Source organism: Crinia signifera, chromosome 8 (assembly GCF_055691185.1).
Source record: "Crinia signifera chromosome 8, ASM5569118v1, whole genome shotgun sequence".
In the NCBI taxonomy this organism is placed as follows: Eukaryota; Metazoa; Chordata; class Amphibia; order Anura; family Myobatrachidae; genus Crinia; species Crinia signifera.
This window is the reverse complement of record NC_139224.1, coordinates 123,176,603-123,197,285: the sequence shown is the minus strand read 5'-3', so window position 1 is coordinate 123,197,285 and position 20,683 is coordinate 123,176,603. Positions and strand designations below refer to the sequence as shown.

The 20,683-nt window shown below is 42.4% G+C and overlaps 1 protein-coding gene across 2 annotated transcripts in view; it reads right to left on the bottom strand.

The window, feature by feature from the left end:
* Positions 1–20,683, bottom strand: part of TGFBR3 (transforming growth factor beta receptor 3) — a 199,070-nt gene that overhangs the window by 25,936 nt on the left and 152,451 nt on the right. For both annotated transcript variants that reach the window (XM_083157112.1, XM_083157113.1), the window contains 5 exons: positions 18,973–19,137; positions 17,366–17,659; positions 12,682–12,799; positions 8,414–8,452; positions 6,479–6,586 (listed from right to left, as the gene is read on the bottom strand). In XM_083157112.1, the coding sequence (XP_083013238.1) occupies positions 6,479–6,586; positions 8,414–8,452; positions 12,682–12,799; positions 17,366–17,659; positions 18,973–19,137 (724 nt within the window). The remainder of the gene's footprint in view (positions 1–6,478; positions 6,587–8,413; positions 8,453–12,681; positions 12,800–17,365; positions 17,660–18,972; positions 19,138–20,683) is intronic.

The window sequence follows — 20,683 nt, the reverse complement described above, 5'->3', positions numbered from 1 at the left end:
ATTTGGGTATTGTTGGAAAAAATGGGGTGCCCTCCTGACCGGATGGAAGGGATACCCCAAACCAGGGCTTTAAGATGTTTAAATAGCCGGATTACCTCCAATACTCCAAAAATCCTCACCTCTCACCAACGCGTTTCGGGCTTTAAGATAGCCCTTTTTCAAGGTGTATGGGCTTACTGCCCCCTGACTGGTATTTATACCAGTTCCCATCAGTATTTGGTGGGGTTATTGATAAAACAAGGAGAAATCCCTATCCTCAATAATTTTATATAATGCTCCAAAAAGCCTTTAAAAATACATCGCAAAACCATATTTTCACATTATAATTACATATGCATAAATTGAATGACGCAAGGTACAGTATGAACAGACATATATCCATTTTACATGCATTTCATTAAAGTCCGGTTTTCCGCAGTTTACCCAAGATCTTAAGCAGGTGTCTTGTTTGTAATCTACAGCAGGTATGTTCACAGCTGTTTTGTTTTGTCCGTCAAAAACATGGTCCCTTTAATCCTGACGCACTCCATCTGCAAGTATGAACAGACGGATGATGCGTTCCAAAAGCCGGCACTTCCTGTATTCCAAATACCGGAAATACAATGACGCACTTCCGGTCTGGCGTTCGAGACCCGGAAATAGAGCCAGATGATTGGAGGCCGTATACTATGCATTCCGGAGCACACAGCTGTGAACATACCTGCTGTAGATTACAAACAAGACACCTGCTTAAGATCTTGTATAAATACCAGTCAGGGGGCAGTAAGCCCATACACCTTGAAAAAAAAGCCCGAAACACGTTGGTGAGAGGTGAGGACTTTTGGAGTATTGGAGGTAATCCGGCTATTTAAACATCTTAAAGCCCTGGTTTGGGGTATCCCTTCCATCCGGACAGGAGGGCACCCCATTTTTTCCAACAATACCCAAATCTCCTTGCCTATTTTACTTTTACCATTGGACTTTTTAACCATTCCGGTTTTATCTGTATCTACTGCTGTTTTTGGAAATAAATCCTTTTTTATTCATGACCTGGATTTAATGATTTGAGTGACCTGGGACCTCCTGACTAAAGAAACCTTTTGATGAACATAGGGCATTAGCCCTCGGTAAGTCCTTTTCTATAGGGTCCCCCGCCGAGGAGACCAGGCTATTGTACCACATTTACCTGTGCAGGAGGAAGCAGGCGTATTAAAGATACCTTGATGTGCACATAGGGCACTGGCTGAAGGTCAGTTATCAGGTTCTATTAGCTACCAGACAAGGAGTCACCAGACAGAAAATTGGTATACCAGACCAATCAACCAAGGGAATACAGCGCCTATGATTCTCCAAAAATTTTTTTGTAATTTTGCACCTTGGCAGAACCATGTTGCACTGCAGGTGGGTCAGATTAACTATGTGCAGAGAGATTGAGATCTAAATCTTATATATAAAATGAACTGGTCTCTTTTTTGAGCATTATGCATTCGGACATCCCTGCATTGGGATAAAACGCATGTGATGTGGACCAGTTGGATCCAGCCAGGTTTTAAGGAGATTAGGATCCCAGTTGGACCTCGAGGCAAAATGCCGAACTTTGACCCAGAAAACCAAAAACAACACTGGGCACTCACATCATGGGATTGTTACATCCAACTCATTGATAACTTAATAACTAGAAAATTAAAATCTGGACAATGGCAAGGACTTTAGTTAGTTGCAGTGTAAAAAAATAAAGCTGTCCAGCATTTGAGGGCTAGATGCAAAATCAGCTAGTATCTGCCCTGCATCCAAAAACAGCAAATGTATTTCTACCCCTTCTATTGCAACATGATTTGTTCCAGAAACAAAGTTTGCTTTTAGCTTTTCTACCATTTCAGAATCAGCCCCCCAATTTTTTTTTTTTTTTTAAGAATACAGACTATGGAATTGGGAGGGTTTATTGTGCCAAATGTTTATGCCAATTATGTCCAATGTTGCAAATCCAGCTGTTTTATACCAAATGTCATTCCAACACAGCCCCTTCTGCATGTCTTCCACTTGTTGAAACACCTTCTAACTTTAGTTTCCTGGTGTTTCATATGGTAAAACATTTGACACAAAAGTTGGCAGCATTATAAGCCGCCAATGACCCAATCTACAACGTTATGTAATCACGATCTGCTTCCAAGTTCCCTTTTCCTGAAGAATTTGTGAAAATGCAGCTCTACGTTCTAGAATTTCCTACTTGCATACTCTAGTGATATCATAAACCACAAATGTATGGCTTAGCTGTTGGTTCTCGTGTGGGTCTCAGAGCGGTTTAAGAGAAAACAAAATCTCTAATGGGTATTTGCCCATTCTGTCTCTTTGTTTGACATGGTCATATTGTGCTAATTTTCATGATGTGGTAAATGAGGTTAAGGAAGGACAACAGTATGATAATACACACGCATTACTCTAGCTACAAATTGATCAATTTCTTAAATTCCACTAGGGACCCTGACAGCACAAAGGATGAAGTCTAAGCAGAGGAAATCTATGACTAAGGTATGGGGACAGAAGTCTTAAAAATGTTGTTTACAAAAGTGGAATAATTCTTTACACCAACTTTTACCCATCAGCAATAAACAAAATATTACACACTCTAGAACTGCACTGCTAATTATAGATTGAGTAGATTTATTTGTATTTCATTTCTAAACTTAAAGCCCCTCTATTTGTGTGTGCTGTTTCACTACTAGAGAAATAGGGGCTTATGCAGCTGTGAACACCGTTTTGGCGACATGTATTGTTTGGTTGAGTGCTGTATTAACACCAGAACAGGCAGGGCAGTTCAGTTGCCCCCAAACATAGCTACATCCCCTGTATGGGGGGCACTGTCTCATAATGTGAACTTGGAGATCAATGTGACATACTGTAACACTAACTGTCCAGCAGAACCCATAAACCTTAATCTGTCCATGTGTGTTTTTGCATTGCGCATGCTCCAGAGTCTATGCAGAGTGTGCTCCAGATTCTATGCAGAGCAGTATGCAACTTAGTCACATCTTCACGGTGTTAGCTGGGTGGTAAAGGGGCAGTTGTATATAGAAGGAATGACAGCAAAATTGCAGGCTATAAAGAGGGGGGGGGGAATCTACTTATTTATTTAGCACCCTCTAGAAGATAGTAGGCAGTATCTGATTGGTTGCCCATAGCAACATCACATGTGAAGTAGAATACATATCTTAGTAAATTTCCCCCACAGTACTGTACATTTGATAATGGAATAAAAAGAAACTACCTACAGGCAGCTGACCATGCAGAGAAAGCAATGTGAAAGCTCTAACTCATATTAATGTGAATAAGAAAACTATGCATATTTGTCTCCCACTGACTGCTTACACTTTCCTTAATCCAAGGTCATCCTTTAAGGCACAGAGGGCCGAACTTGGTTCTCTAGGATCCATTTCTAGTGGCCAGATGCACTAAGCTTTAAAAGTGATAAAATGGAGAGTGATAAGCAGCGAGCCAATAACCTCCTACCTGCCATGTCACAGACTGTGTTTGAAAAATGTCAGACAGCAGCTGATTGGTTGGTTGTTTATCACTCTGCATTTTATCACTATTAAAGCTTAGTGCAACTCGCCCTAGATCTCCTAGCCTGGGCTCAGGTGGTCCATCTATTACATTTAACAAAATCCACAGGTGACCTTGATAACATGACCTGCTAGGGGTCCTTGAAGATCCCTGCCACAAGTCCTTGAAGACCTAATTTTGCCACCCATCCAGTAGAAGTTTATATTCTGAAAATAAAGCACCTACCCTACACTAATATGTCCAAAGGCAGTATAGTAGGTTTGTATCTGTCTGGTCACTGGCCCCTGGGTAAAGAGCTGACTCAAAAGGCTAAAAGAATACACACTCTTGTGCACTTTTTAGTCAATTTTGTTTCTCCACCTGGGTGACCAAAACACGCTCCTCACCATAAACAAAAATCAGTATTTCTTTTAACTACATAACATTTTAAATAATTCAATAAATATTTAGTAGTGGGAGAATTATTAACATATGTAGCAAAGAAAATGTGTAGAATGTAAATAAGCAGTACACAGTGTGCCATCAGTACACTGCAGTACACCAACTAGTAGCTAGGGGGCTCAATTGGTACATAAAGAGTTGTGAGATTCCTGATCAGACATTGTTACTCTTCTGCAATATAGTGGAAAGAGAAATACAGGGTAAAATTCAGAAAGTTAGAGATTTGGTAAGGAATCTCCAGTTTTTTAAAGTGGCAATCATTTACACTGAAAAAAAAAACAGTTTGATTTTGCAGTGTAAATGATTGCCGCTTAAAAAAATAATAATAATAATGGAGATTTCTTATCAAATCTCTCACTTTCTGAATCTCTCACCCTATTACATTTCACCCACAGTGTCTATATGGCATTTAACTTCAAGTAACAAAAACCAACATGCAAATGTGGCATGTGTAACTATGACAGGTCTGTGGTATATTGCCACATCATGTACAGTTTAGGGTGATGTTTCTTATAGATAGCAGTCTGTACTTTATGTGTGTAACAGATGTATAACTCTGAGGAACTCTCCTAACCTTGCTATGGGAGACAGAAGAGCTCCAAATGTACACTCTGTTTTTGTATGTTCTGTCCTGATACAATTGTTTTCTCTTGTGACTGATTGTATGACACATAAATAAATCAATAACAATAAAAAAACAACTGTTCTGTAGCAATCCGTGCACATTTAAACCATGTTTTAATTCTATTATTTCAACCAAATATTTCAAAACCCACTTAAATGCTTTAAAAGATGTACACTCCCTTATTAAAGTACATTGTTTCCATCTTATAGTAATCAGTCATTGGATGTGTAGCAATATAATAATAGGTTCCAGTATTTCCTTTATAGAATTTAAGCTTGAAAAAACTTTTTTTTTTCTGTTTTGTGGAGACAAACTATTTGTGGTGTAAAATAATTCAGCTGTTCTATGAGGGATGAATTCCCAAAACCACAGGGGTGGGGAAGGCTTTATTTGTTGGAATAGGAAATGTATAAGGGACATGTTTTAAATAAATCTGTTTTCTCTGTTGGCATTAAGCCTGTGCACGGTTTGCGGCAGTAAGATTTACTAGATAATGTGCAGGTACTTTCAAAACACAAGTATTGTTTCGCTTTCCTTATCAATACTATAAGGTAATAGAAACTTAGAATTTGACGGCAGATAAGAACCACTTGGCCCATCTAGTCAGCCCCCTTTTAAATGCAATAATAATGAAGGAACTCCACAGTATAGGTCTCAATATTTAATACTCCCCAGCAATGGTGCAATGAAGATGGCACTGTTCACGGTGACAGAAACTGTATGATATCTTAAGCTTCTAGCGTCATGAAAATGTACACGTATATAGTTATACCCCTTTCAGACTGCACTCTTAACCCGGGTTATTGCTAGGTCGTTAAGTCACCAACCCGGGTCAAGGTGCAGTGTGAAAGCGACACCCCGGGTCGCACAACCTGGGAGTTCAACCCTGGTCACGACCAGGGTTGAACACAGCTCAGATTCGGGTCAAGGTGTGTTGGTGTCAGCTCCAAGCATTGCCTCCTCCCCCACCCCCGATGACACAACACCGCTCAGACCTACCCCGTGTAATGTCACCGACCCGGCAATAAACTGGGTCAGAAGGGGAGCTTTCAGACCACAAATACCGGTTGTGACCCAGCATTTGCGGCCTGAAAGCGATATTACTTATAGTAAATACAGGAAAAACTGCTGCAGTATAATTTATAGACACAAGGTGGCACTATAGATAACTCACATACTTCCACTGTGGTTTGTAGAATATTCTAAGACAGGATTGATATACTAAGGCAATGTCTATGCTATTGAGTAGAAAAGAACAATCTAAAGAAACATTGAAAAATATTGACACTATAATGTTTGGAGATTAGTACTGCATCTATACTATATGTTAAATGCAGCATTCTCCAATTATTGTGTTTTAGCTCATAACATCCAGAATTAGTACAGTATGGAAAATAGTGATGTCATAAATTAGGGATTATGTTCATATATTCCTGGGAATGATCCATTTACAAAATTAGAAAAATAGGTTTTATATTTATTGTCATCAATTATAGAATAATCTGGATATTTGTAGTTTACTGAACAACACTTTTTACCTTTATCGGACATATAATTATAACCTTCAAAAACATTAATACATTATAATACAATAAAATCTTGATTTTGTTATCTGCCTTAACCAAGGTGTACTCTACCCATTAATAACATGTTCACAACAACCCATGCCCCCATCTCGTAGACCGGCTTCTGTGCCACCCAAGTGTCCATTACATCTGCCGTGGGTTCTCCATGATTTATCTTAGATTTATAGTAATTCCCTATTTGGAACATACAGTCATGGGCCAAAATACAATTCACGTTCCGTTATCAATAGTTTTATGCTAGAACTACTTCCAAAACTAAATGGTTCAAAAAGGATTTGAGACATACCTGTGTGGGAATAGATGTACCACAATGCTCCTGTTAACAGCGCACCGATTATGAAGGCTGCAAATGCAATTCCGACCACCGTTGGGGTGTCCAGTCCATAGAAAATGGCTATATTAACAAAAATACAGCTCCGTCATTCACAGTGACTGACATAAAATCTGTACATTTCCGAAATTTCATTTTGGCACAACATCAACCAGTTTGGAAAAGAAAACCCCTTTCATACATCACAATTAGGGCAATAAATCAGTTTCTATAGCAGCATGGGTCTGTCGTTTTTTCCTTATGAGATCAACATATCTGGGGGTAGAAATGACCTTCCGCAAAGCTGTAAGAAATCATGCCCCATGGAACATGTCTAATTTCACCACTGTGAAAAATGGATTTTCGCAGAAGCACTTAACTGCGACGGCCTTTAAATGCCGCACTGACAGCATTACTAAGATTTAAGGAAATATCACTTATTCCTACATGAGTGCTGTCATTTCAGCCAACTTTATTTTGTAACCTATGAAACCTTTCTGGCCTTGTTCCCATTTGGAGGTGGAGAGCGGAACCGCTTGTGAAATAAGTGATGTCAGGCAAAGGACAGAGAATCACAGAAATAGATTCTATTGTTCTCAATATTTGGCAATGCTGTATAGGTTTGAAATTAAATCCAGACAAAAAAAAATACACTTCCTTTAGTTGAAAAAGTCACAGAGACACCCTCTATTGATATCCAAGTGTGCTTCTATTTTCTTACAAATCCTTGAGGCATTCATTCTTTTTCTTTTATTTATATACTTTTTTTATTATTGGCATATGCCTCTTATTCTAATATTAGTCAGAGTCAATGGAACTACATTAATATCAGGCGGTTGGGTGGAAAAAAATAAGAACAATGGCCAGACAAAAGCAAAACACCAGATTTGTAAGAGGTTGTGGCAAATTAAATGGGTGTTTGCATGAATTGGGTTTAAAGTGTATACAGCATTTACACATGAATGCGGCAGCCATTTTGTCGCATGAACTTATGTGTATGAGAACGCAGCACTAGTCACTTTCCAGTGAGAGGAGACTCTGAGGGCCAGATGTATCAAGCTTCAAAAAGTGATACATTGGAGAGATAAACAACCAACCAATCCATACCTCCCAACTGTCCCGTTTTTTGCGGGACCGTCCCGGTATTTTTGGGTGGTCCTGCCTCCTGCCTGGTGCTGCCAGTGTCCCGCGGATAGGGATGAAGGCGATTTTTAACCCCTGGGACCTGGGGGCAGGCAGGGAGATGGAAGCCTCCCTGCCTACGCCAGAATGTGAGTGTGTGTGTGTGTGGGGGGGGGGGGGGGGGCTCCTGGGGACACAGGCAGCACAAGCTGCCCCCCACCCCGGAGAGCTGGAAGGGGGTGCAGTGGAGGGAGCCGCTGCACTGGTCCCGCTCGTGCATATGTAATGAGCAGGACTTGTGTGCAGTGAATATTTAATGAGCGTCTCCCAGTCCCCTGCTGGCGAATGTGTAAAAAAAATCATGGCGAAAATCATGCTGAAAGCAGTTCTCCATCCTAGCATTGAATACACTCGGCGAATCCCAGTGAAAACCCCATTGAAATACACCAGCAACTTGCAGCGAGCATGAAACGGAGAACTGGCCGGCATTCACTGTTCGCTTTTGGCGAACAGTGAACATTGAATAGGGCGAATCAGATTTTCAGTGAAAAAGATTCACAGCAGGGAGTGAAAACAGCCCGATTTGCCGGAAAAAAAACAGTGAATTGGGAGAATTGAATACTGCCCATAGTGTTTGGTAGCGTTCTGTCATTTTTTTATATAACCTAACAACCTGCTACAGTATGTAACTTTTACTATCATTTACTGTATTATTTGGACAGAAAGAGTGTTAAAATGGCATTTCTAAAAACTGAATTTGAAAAAAAATGAATTTAAAATATCACTTACGTTCGGGTAAACTTGGACTGTTCTGATTTTTTGAGTTATCTGTTTAGAAACAAAGAATCCAGTTGAAAATATAGCAAAATGTATACAAACAAAATAAATATGAGATATATGCAATGATACAAACAGCCTGAAAAGTGTAATTAGTTTATATGTTTCCATTGAGTAAAGACCTACAAGTTCCACACGCTGAAATTAGTTTTAATAAAGTTTTAATAAAGAGTGGAAAAACAAAGCACCATAACAACATTAAACAAAGCACAAAAGGCCCTAATCACTCGGAAGGGGGTGAATTCGGCCTTGTTCCGATGATTGGGGGTCTGAGCATGTGCATATGCAGCCCTCGGCAACTAATGGCTTCATTGAGTTACATACTCGCCGGGCCGTTTTTTGCGGAAAGGGATGGCCAGGGGTAGAAGACGGCGGTGACAACAGGCTGATGCCTGCTGGGGGCCCGTCTTCGTCGTTGCGCTCTTAAATAAAAGTCACTCTCTTCTGTTTGCACAGGCAGGAGAAATCAGTCGATGGTGGGTGACCATCGACTGATTTCTCCTGCTAGCGGAGGCATGCAAGGGGATCTGTTTTCGTACACATCTCCTCACATGGTATCGAGGGGATTCAGCGGCGGGGGGTATTCCGCTGGGTGGCAAGTGGTGTCTGATGCGCTCAGTAAGCTGCGATGTTCATAGCTTACGGAGCCAACTGAATCAGGGCCAAAGTCTGCACCTGTCCCTCCTGTTGTATGCGTTTTTACATTTAGAGGAGAAAAATAGGGGGGCAGAAACTGGGGGGGGGGGCACTGTCCAAGACCAATTTTAGCATATTGGAATCTGGATGGTAGGTCAACCGTGTCTAGATAGACAGTCAACACTGACAAAAGGTCGACATGCACAAGGTCAACACTGGCAATAGGTTGACATCCACGAGGTCAACATTGGCACAAGGTCGACATAAGCGAAAGGTCAATATGCTGTCAACCCCTTAATCCAGAACTGGGAACCCTGCATATTACATAGAACCTATGGGTTACTCCGGAATGGGATCATTCGTCAGACTGCATTTAGGTCTACAGTCATTAGGTCGACCCCACTAGGTCGACTGGCAGGAAGGTCGACCTGACTTAAGGTCGACATGGGCCAAGGTCGACATGACTTAAGGTCGAATTTGCATAAAGGTCGACATGAGGAAGGTCGACTGGTCATAAGGTCGACATGGGTTTTTCACTGTTTTTTGATCCGAATGTCGACACAGTCGACATGGACACAGTTGGCAATGAGAATCGGACCCTCGCATCGCTCGCTTCGCTCGCAATGCTTCGGGCACGGTGCCTCGATGCGCTCGGCACACTATTTTATTCTCCCACCACGCCCTAGTGGATGGTAGGGCATGAAATACCGCCAAACAGTGAAAAACCCATGTCGACCTTATGACCAGTCGACCTTCCTCATGTCGACCTTTATGCAAATTCGACCTTAAGTCATGTCGACCTTGGCCCATGTCGACCTTAAGTCAGGTCGACCTTCCTGCCAGTCGACCTAGTAGGGTCGACCTAATGACTGTAGACCTAAATGCAGTCTGACGAATGACCGCATCCCGTTACTCCTTAATCCAGAACCGGGAACCCTGCATATTACATAGAACCTATGGGGTACTCCTTAATCCAGAACGGGAACCCTGCATATTACATAGAACCTATGGGTTATTGCACAGTACCCAAGGTTTACCATGTAGGTAAAATACAAGATACTTGAAAATCTTTGGGGAGTGAAATTCAGAGCTTTCCCTGCTCTGGAAACCATGCAGCTAATTGGATACATCCCTAAATCTCTGCAATTTTTATATCAGCCAACCCTTAGTGCAACATTTTTTTTTGCCAAGGTTCTAAATTACTTGCTCTTCTTTGTTCTCGAACTAAAGCTTCTAAAATGAAAAGAGGTGATGTTTCCCATAGCAACCAATCAGATTCTGTCTATCATTTCTCTATTGCATCCTAGAACATTATAGGGTACTTGTGTAATATCTGGGCACCCGATTTTTTCATTGTATTACATCGCATTGCATCGCATCGCATGCAAATAGTGGCATACAATTCATGCGATGCGATTTTTCATTGTAAAGACCCGATTTTTAATTGTATAGTCACCCATGGGTGATTTCATACCCCCACTATCCAACTACGCATGGAGTTGATTTAATATAGTGTGGCGAGCGCAGCGAGCCACCGAGCCCAAAGCGTGGCGAGCCCCGCGAGGGGACGCAGAATACAAGTAAAGTAATCCACGTCCCCTCGCGGGCCGCGCTGCGCTCGCCACACTCGCCACGCTTTGGGCTCGGTGGCTCGCTGCGCTCGCCGCACTATATAAAATCAACTCCATGCGTAGTTGGATAGTGGGGGTATGAAATCACCCATGGTTGACTATACAATTAAAAATCGGGTCTTTACAATGAAAAATCGCATCGCATGGCATGCCTTAAGCAGTGGCATGCGATGAAAAAATCGGGTGCCCAGATAATACACAAGTGCCCATTATAGACATAATCTGTTTGTTTGCTATGGTTGTTTGCTATGGGTAACATCACCTCTTTTTATTTTTAAAAGCTTTAGTAAATTGACCCCTCACAATCAGAACCTTAATCTACTGTATCTAGGCAGTGACACCAAAATGCTGGCTCTGCTGCAGTGATAGGAGCTTGGTGCTGCAGTGTAACACTAACCTGCAGCACTCAGCTCCTGTCACTGACAAGGAGTTTCAAGTGCTTGAAGAGTATCTGGGGTAAGCTAATGTGGGGCTCCTCCCACAAAGCCAAACCCCTTTATGAGAAACTACACCCTTTTTTGTCCACGCCCACCAAAGGCAGGTGCGACCACTGGCTGGAGCTATGCAGATGTAGCCTTATAAATCTAGCCTCAATACACCACGTAGTGGGAGATGCCTGGAAGTGAGCTGACACATTCTGTCTAATGCCACTAAGGGCAAGATCCTCTTTGCCAAAAATGTATCTAAGTTGCATTGCATCTATATCAAAAAGCTTAAACCCCCATCAAATAAATCCCCCTCAAATACATGCTACCTAACACATGGGGAAAAACTAATTACACACTTGAGGAGGCACATAAGCAATTATGGAAGCCTGGCTTCTGTCCCCACTTCCATAGGCTGCAAGCAGAAAATAGCAAGAGAGATGCATCGCGCATAGACGTTTGAGGCCGTACACACAATGAGAGTTATTGACAAACCTTTGTCTAACTATATCATATGTTATATTTGACTCATATCTAAATGTAACATTCATTTATGTATTCGTTTTATCATTACATTTAAAATCCAGCTTTGGACTGCGATGAAACAAGTCAGTCCTATCCATAAAGAAATGTTAGAGTCTGGAGATCCTACTATTCCTATCTATACTGTTACATTCTTTCCTGTCTATTGTTATCACTAAAATGTCACTGTGATCAGCAACACCACTAATCTCATCCCACTAGTGGAGAGAGAGAGCGAGATGTGTGTGCCATTGTAGACTACATATTTTTTCCTGGAGAATGCCTAGTGACATTTTGTATATCTACAAAGTACTATTTTATTGTTGAAGCTAGAGCACATCATATTTTAAATTAATAAGTGCTGCAGTATAACTGTAATATGCACACTATAATCACATAGATGAGTATTTTATTGTTTCTGTGTCTGTGTCCTGTCATTGTTATTTTGGGGGTTTGGATAAAGTTTTCCTTTTGAACTGCACACTACTGAGTACTGATCATGTAGCCATGGTAACTCAATGTTAGTCAAAACAATTCCATTTTTTATGACCAGTTTGCTGCAAATTGAAGTAATTAGTGGTTGCTATAAACCTCTCTGGACCCTCTAGCAATCCATTTTTTGGCACTCTTAATTGGTATTACAAAAATACCAAAACCATACCTAACTAAACTATAGCTACAGTATTTCTTTCTGTAGATCATTGATTACAACTTTATACAGCAAGTAACTCCATTACCCTTGCACACTGTTCTATGCAAAATTCCTTTACATCCCCATTTAAGGATATCTTTGGTACTCAAATGTTTACATCAAGCTAAATCCTATGGGCCAAATATTTTAAGCATGTTATACCATCCTATAACATCTGCACAGACTGCTGATGTATACATATGCATTTATCACCTCGCTCGGGTGATAAAACTACTTCATTAATAAGAAGGTTGATGAAGATTAGAGTAAATATTTGGCTATTTTGTGTGTGTGCTTTTCAGAATGTGCGGTTACCTGGAGGTTTCTCTAACGTGATCACTGCCAGTGGCCTTGTGACCGTCTTCTTGTTCTGCATCATAGAAAGTATCATACTGCTGGTAAGGGAAGTGCAGGCTTCATCAAGCTCAATACACTGGAACAAAGAAATGCAAGGTCAGGAAGGGATTCAGTGTACAGTTCAGTATCATAAAAAGCATCAACAACTGTCATCCTGACCTGGAACAGCATGTAGGGAAGGAACAGGTTGTAGTGTTTTAAAACAGGCAGGAAAAAAAAAACATATTAAATGTGCAGCTCACCTTATCAGACGTTAAAAACAACAAGTCATAACCTGTAGGCTTGTCTGCTTTTGTAGAACTACAGCCCCCATCATGTCACTTGTTTATGCATGTGTATTCTATATTTAGCCCTGTTGCAGGATAGAGCTTTCCTGCACGACATTGTTCAATTATAGAATAAAAGAATTAACCGTTAGGACTTTTCCCCAGGCCCCTGGGAGATACTGGAGAAGGAAGCTCATGTGGAAGGTGCATGAGGTGGAGCATCTCCTATTAAGGACACTGGTTTACTTTCTCCCTTAATATTCTAGAAATCCCTGGACCATTTTCACATGAATCTGCTTTAAGCCATCTTAAAATGGTGATATAGGAAGACCAATCGAAAGCCATAGTCTCTTTGTCCCCATATTCACAATCCCCAGGTGCCTTAGCCATGGATAGCTATTACAAAGGTAGATATTAGTGGAGCACAATGCAGATGGTAGCACAGTTGAGCAGTTATTTGCTACGCCAAAAGCTCAACTTATTCTGAAGAACCCTACGGTGCACGGTGCACGGTGTACAGGAATGGTGGTATCAGAAATGGAGCTGTAAGGTAATGAGCATTCCTGGGTGGTGATTGAAAGGTTCCATAAAAAATATCCGCCATGTGAGTTATTTATGTGTCACGTGCATATTAGTGTCACGTGCATTCTCAGGTGCACAGCTGCTTCTGCAGAGGTCATGGTCAGACGGAGACACTGCACCATCATATTCACAATGGGGAATATAATGGTGAAGCGAAGATGGACTGTCTAGAATCATCAGTGACGCATGATACTGCATACAGGAGCACAGACATGGGCTTCGCAAGGCTTGCTCTCTGCAATGCATGCACTCAGCACAAAAAGGATAGGCTTAAACCAGCATTTGCATATTAATGCGCACGCGACTCTTCGAGCAGGCTAAAGTGGGCAAAGTAGCGGCCATCTTTACATCAGGCCCTCAGTCCTGTATTTAGGATTACTATTTTGGTTGCAAAGGAAGTGGAATAAAGTAACAGGTGAAGTTAATGATGCATAAGGCTCCAAAACAAACAACCTCTTGTGACAGCAGATTCTGTGGGAAAGGGTTTCACTGTACACATTAGAGGTGTTGAAAAATGATGCAACTGACAAGAGATCATTTACTATCAGCATAGTAAATATACAGAGTAACTAAGCCTAGAATATTGCATCTTGATTGAGTGCGTAGGACCAATTAATGTGTTTGGCCTGCAGTAGATACCAAACTTGCTGACTCTTGAAATAGACTGGAAAAAAATCAAGCAACAATTGCAAAATAAACATGTTGAAGGGTAGTGAAGGTTCTTGATAAAAGCCAGTCATGTCTTGCATTCTAGAATCCAGGTCCCTGGAGCCCGGGCATGCTGTGAAATATAATCCCCTCTTGTGTTCCTCCTTCCACAAATGAAGCAAAACACACTTCTACACACAAGTAACCTGACACAAATAACTGTCAATGTACCTACTTGACTCTAGTAGCATGTACAAGCACTTAAGATTACTCAATTCAGACTATGGGGGCAATCTGTATTTCCCTCATGAAACAAACTAATTTTGTTGCTCTTGTCACATAGGGGGTTATTCAGGCCTGATCAGGTACAGGTTGAGTATCCCTTATCCAAAATACTCGGGACCACAAGCATTTTGGATAAGGTTATTTTTGCTGATTTTGGAATATATTTTTTTCATACTTATCTAGTCCCCTGGTGGTGCCCCGTTGGTCCCCCAATGTCCACAGCGGCCTTCAGGATCCTCTTTAGCGGCATCTCCGGTCCCCAGAATGCATTGCGCGCCCGCACACTCGCGCAATGCACCCCTGGGACCGGAGATGCCACTGAAGAGGATCTCGAAGGCCACCAAGGACACCGGGGGACGAGGTAGGTATGAAAAAAAGGGCAGGTGGGAGGGGGAAGCGTTTTTTAGAATACACGGATAAGGGAGACTCGACCTGTAATTGCTGCCCAGCCAAAACGGAATCCCACCCTGTACAAGCCTGCGAATCAATGTGCGCAGCTTGGGAAAATGATGCTGCATAGTATATGGCAGCTAATTCATACGCACCTCACTCGCCATCTAATGATTTTAGATGGTCTGTGCATTTTGAAGGACTCGGCCAGTGCACGACAAACAGGTTTATCGGTGCCGGAGCTGATGTCACAGACCTTCCTCACAAACGCCTGCATTTTCCCTGACACGTCTTGTGAGCCACAAGTATGCGCAGTTGTTAGATTATCACGCGGCCTGTGAATTCACAGCGGTGCGATCGGGTCTGAATAACCCCCATAGTACAAACTCATCACAAAATTGGACTAAGGAACTAAGGGCCAGATGTATCAAGCTTCATAAGTGATAAAATGGAGAGTGATAAACAGCCAACCAATCAGCTCCTACCTGTCATGCTAAAGGCTGGGAGTGAAAATTGACAGGTAGGAGCTGATTGGCTGGTTGTTTATCACTCTCCATTTTATCACTTATGAAGCTTGATACATCTGGCCCTAAATCAGCACTAAGTAAAGTTCCCTTCTGTGCCAGTAATTATCCACTATAGAGGTAATTTGAGAAAGAGCAAATACAGGCTTAACGCAGTGCCTCAGCTTGTGTGCGACTGTGTGCGTGTGTATACACATCTGCTGCCTGCTGGAGCCCTGACAGGGGCTTCTTATCCTATCACAGAGGGACTGAATCTCCATTGTGCATTTACTGGCACTTGTGTGCGCTCAGAAGAGCAACATGGGACCCCCACCACTGGAGCAGATAGATATACACAGGACCAGCCTCACTCACTCACTGTGCAAACCAACAAACTAAGGGACTTAGGGGTAGATGTATGAAGCAGTGATAAGGGAGAAGAAGTGATAGAGTGCCAGCTCCTGACTGTTAAGTAACAGGCTGGGTTTAAAAAGGGACAGTTAGGATCTGATTGGCCGGTGATAAAGTACCGGGCACTTTATCACTTCTCCTCCCTTATCACTGCTTCATACATCTACCCCTTAATTCTGAATCATTATTGTCAAGGGGGTCTATTTACTAAGCTTTGGAGAGTGGAGAGAGATAAAGGGGTCAATCCTGTTAAAAGCAATGATCGTATGGATGGGAATCACGGCAGCACCCGGTAGAAGTCAGAGTAATTTTGTGCGGAAAAAAGAAATACAAATGATAATGAGCGCTGATTAAAGTATTCTACAATGAATTACTAACCAGTTTGGTTGAGATGGGAATGGACTAATAGCTTTATATATGTTGTAAGTCTTGTCTGTCTATTGTTGGCCATGAAATTGTATACTTTTTAAAATAAATGTACATTTAAATTCAACACAGCGCTGTACCATACTCTTTTTTTAATTTTGTGCGGATTCATGCTAATATCTGCCCACGAAGGGTGCGAGATCCAGGTGTGTAATGGCCTGGTTCCAGGAGTGGGATGGGCAGGGCCTATATACACTGACACATACCTCCCAAAATGTACAGTATAACTTGAGGATCGGGACACTCGCACGGCAGAGGCTCGTATATATATCCCCTAAAAGGGGTGTGGCCTGTGACAAAGGGGATGTGGTTTTGTGGGGGTGCGGTGGCTGCCAGCCATGCCCCCATTTTGTGGCACTACGAGGGCATGGCCAGCACTGTGTAAACTGCTGGCAAAGCCCCCAGGCCCTCTGACTCACGGAGTCTTTTCCCAGCAGCAGAGCTGCCCCCCCGCCGCCGCCACAGGACACTGCTGGCCCTGGGTAGGATGCAGGAAAGTCACAAAGAAGTACTGTCCTGCAAAAATCGGGACAGTTGGGAGGTATGCTGACAGCATCCCTATGCATTATGGATGGTGGTTGGAAGGGGCTAATCCAGGACAGTAACATTTATATTTGTATCCGTGAAGGGGTAATATTTACAAAGGCATGTCAGTCCATATACATTAGGGCACAAGAAACTTTACAGCGACAGGTTAAATGGGGGGAGGGCTGCCTCATTATGGTGGCACAGCAGGAAGTTACATCGACAACATGTATTCACATCTTGTTTGCCAAAAAGGGGGTAGTGAAAACAAACCCCCTCCGATGAACTCTAGAGCACATGGCACATGTGCTGTGTCACCCTGACCTGCCGGCTCCAGTGCACATGTGCGAGATCTCACATGCAGCCTGAAACCATCACCCGCGGCAGCCATGAACAGCACCGTCCCTGCCGTGTGGAGAGCACGACGACACCTGCAGTATGGAACCATACTGTCACATTTTCTTACTATTTGTTATTTGGGCCTATATAGATGGAACCACATACATCCATCTATCCTACATGTGATACAAGTCATGTAATACATACATACAGCTTTGGGTGACTGTAGCGCCGAATGACGGGTGAGATAAAAGACCCAAAGCTCACCATAGGCAGATTCTCTATTCCTCCTTCCTTATTTGTGCACAGGGTCAGCTCGCAGTGCAGGAAGAGTAAAGAAGTGTTAAACATGGATTTAAACATGAAGCTGAACCGCTTCTTCTCCGTTTGTTCCTGCAGTTCATTCATTCTTTTCACATTGTAAAATTTAACAGATTCATCTTTCGGACAAATATTCTCTATGATTGTGTACTGGGTTAGGATATCAGGATTGGAAGAGTGAGAAACGAAACAGGTTTGGATGGAGAAGCTCAATTCCTTCACTGCCTTGGTTAAAGAGACCTGCAAATACAGAGATGGAAATTATTACCATATTCAGATTTGTAAACAATGCCATTGCTCTGCTGCAGGCATGTCCAAACTGTGGCCCTCCAGCTGTTGTGAAACTACACATCCCAGCATGCCTTGCCATAGTTTTAGCATCCTCTAATAGCAAAACTGTGGCAAGGCATGATGGAACTTGTAGTTTTACAACAGCTGGAGGGCCATAGTTTGGACATGCCTGCTCTACTGTGTATTGCTCCACAGTTGTAAAGTTGTGTGAAACAGTGCCACAGTGTTTGTGCATTATCTGTAGTGCCAGGAATCTACTGGCCTTTCTTTTCTGTGTAGTGCTTCTATTAATGATTGCATCGTTAAGGTATAAAAGGAATCTACAGATGCGTCCATATACATCTATCCTCCATGTGATACAAGTCCTAAGGGGGGGGAATTTACTAAGATGGAAGTTCTATTTCACATCTGATGTTGCAAAGGGCAACCAATCGCATAACATCGCCCCGCCGACGGAGACTGAGACGCACGTGCGCGTGAGATGCACGCGCGTCTCAGTCTGATGGATGGCGAGGCTGCTGGCGGATCGCCAGTGGGGACGTTCTGGCGATCCGCCAGCCAGGATGAAGCCTGCCCCATCTGTATGTATTTCTTCCTTTTTCATTTACAGTACATTGGGTATAAATCAGCTTGGATCCTACATCTGAAAAGATGCAGTTGACTCCGAACAGCAAGCTGCTGCCCAGACAGAGAAAAACGCCCCGTGCAAATGTGCAAATACAACGCAGTTCTCTATCCACTTGCAGATCCATAAGCCAATCCCTGAACATTGAAGAATCTTTGTCGGCTGAGTAGGTCTCAGGCTACCACTAATCTGCAACTGAGATGGGCTGGAAGTGGTCAGCTCCAATGTCAGAGATCCAACTTAAAACCACCTGGGCGCGGCTGTTTTCTTCAGACCCATAAAACGGCAGGATTTCAGTCAATCTGCGGCTGAATTGTGTTTATGACCCGATTGCATTTTCAGTCACTAACAGTGCATGCGCAATGCAAACAGTATGCATGTTTGGTCATTCAATAGTTGCTACATTTGCAAAATACCTAATTACCGATCCATATTGAATCAGACCCACTGTGTCACACTTTGCACCTCGTGGGTAAACAAATAAAAACATATACCAACATTTTTAGATTATTATGTCGGTGTAAAGCTTTAATGGTGGCTCACAGAGTTTGCATCGGAACATCTTTATACTTTATTTCAGTATACACATCACTAACATGTCTCCTTTACATAATTGTCCTGGAATATAACACTTTACCTCCACATAGACCTGCCCATTTTCAGCTACAGAGAAGAGGTTCTGAGAGAGAGTATTGAACAGATCTGTTTTGTGCAGCTCCATGTTAAACGTAACGTTGTCCATTGTGGCGTAGGGATGAAGGTCAGAGGCAGGCATGGTATCCTGTGGCACTGTGCAGTTAAACTACAGACAAAATGGAAATAAAATACAGTACAGTATTTGTCACAGGAAATAAAACCAATGGAAGGTGGTCAATAGCAAATAGTCTATTCTTCACTTCCCCATAGCTAGGAGTACTGTTTATCACCAAGTGACATCACCATCAGCACAACAATACAGAAGGGCCTATGTGTAGGAGTTGTGCATAGCTAATTAGTAGTGGGACACAGTTTACAATTATTATCCAACAGGAGAATCATTTGAAAGGGCTAACCCCAAGCTCACCCTGGACTATAAATAAATGTTGTGTGCATGTGCACAGCATCTATTTACCTGGTAGTGATGGGTAAGTGCAACTTTTCCCACCTGTGAGACACTGTGGCCGGCGGCTGGGGAAGGCACATGGCAAACTGCTTTAGCATGGCACAGCACATTCTGCCACTATAAATTTGGGCAGGATGCAGCACCCCGCTAAAACAGTCTACTGTGGTAAATACTATTATTTTATAATCATGTCAGTAGATTCCGGTTCTAGACAAGTGACTTGAAAGAAATACTGCTAGCCATTTTACCTTTTGTAATGTCCATACATACAGATATAGCCGTGCTCATCGCTGTTGCGCCAATTGCCACCTGTGACATGCATGGAAAAAGGCGTGCACCCATCGCCATGTGTGACTTGCTGTGCCAAATGGGTGCTAGCAGCCTTATTGCAGCAACAATGATCGCGGTTATATCTGATTACAAATTGCGGTACCAATGTATTGGAAAAACAATGAATTTAAGAACACAAGTACATTCAAGCTGTAAATCCCAAATCAGAGCATATTTCCGCATGTACCATTCAGTTACTCTCTTATCTGGTGGTATGTGGAACACAGCACAGCACTGAAAACAAAGAGTTTTATTTTCACTATTTAGTCGCACAAACCTAAAACATTGCTGTAAATATGAACACGAGCAATGTCTAATCCATATACGCTCCATTTATTCCCCAAACCTGTTTTATTGAGCGTTTTACACAATATAAAATACATAATTCCACAGTACACTGAGAACATAGGCCCATTTACCCTGGTTCAGAACTGCGTAAAATGTCTGACAACCGCTACAGCACAAAGGTGATTCTGCAACTGGCACAGATGGCACCAGAACAGTGGCTTTAAAGTGATGGGCGCTCCCGGGCAATGACTGGGAGGTGGCCACTAGTGCAAGCAATAATGGTTCGTTCAGTGGGTGCATTATGGGAGTGTTGCAGGTGTGTCAATGGAAGCAGCTGTATTCACAGATGCATACTGTAGTCAGATGGAGCAATTGCACCTGCCATAGGACTTATGCGATTTTTGATTGTGCATCTAATGGCGTAATATTAGGACGCATCAATATGTCTGAGAGCTAGCATGGGCTCTGAAAGTAAACATCTCAGTCCTTGCATATTTGGCCACATGTATATACACAAAGAGAGGGGTTTGATTGACATTTGAATAAACATACGTGGTTCGTCCTGATCAGAGCCGGCCCTAGCCAATTTGATGCCCTAGGCAAGATTTAGGTTGGTGCCCCCCAGCAG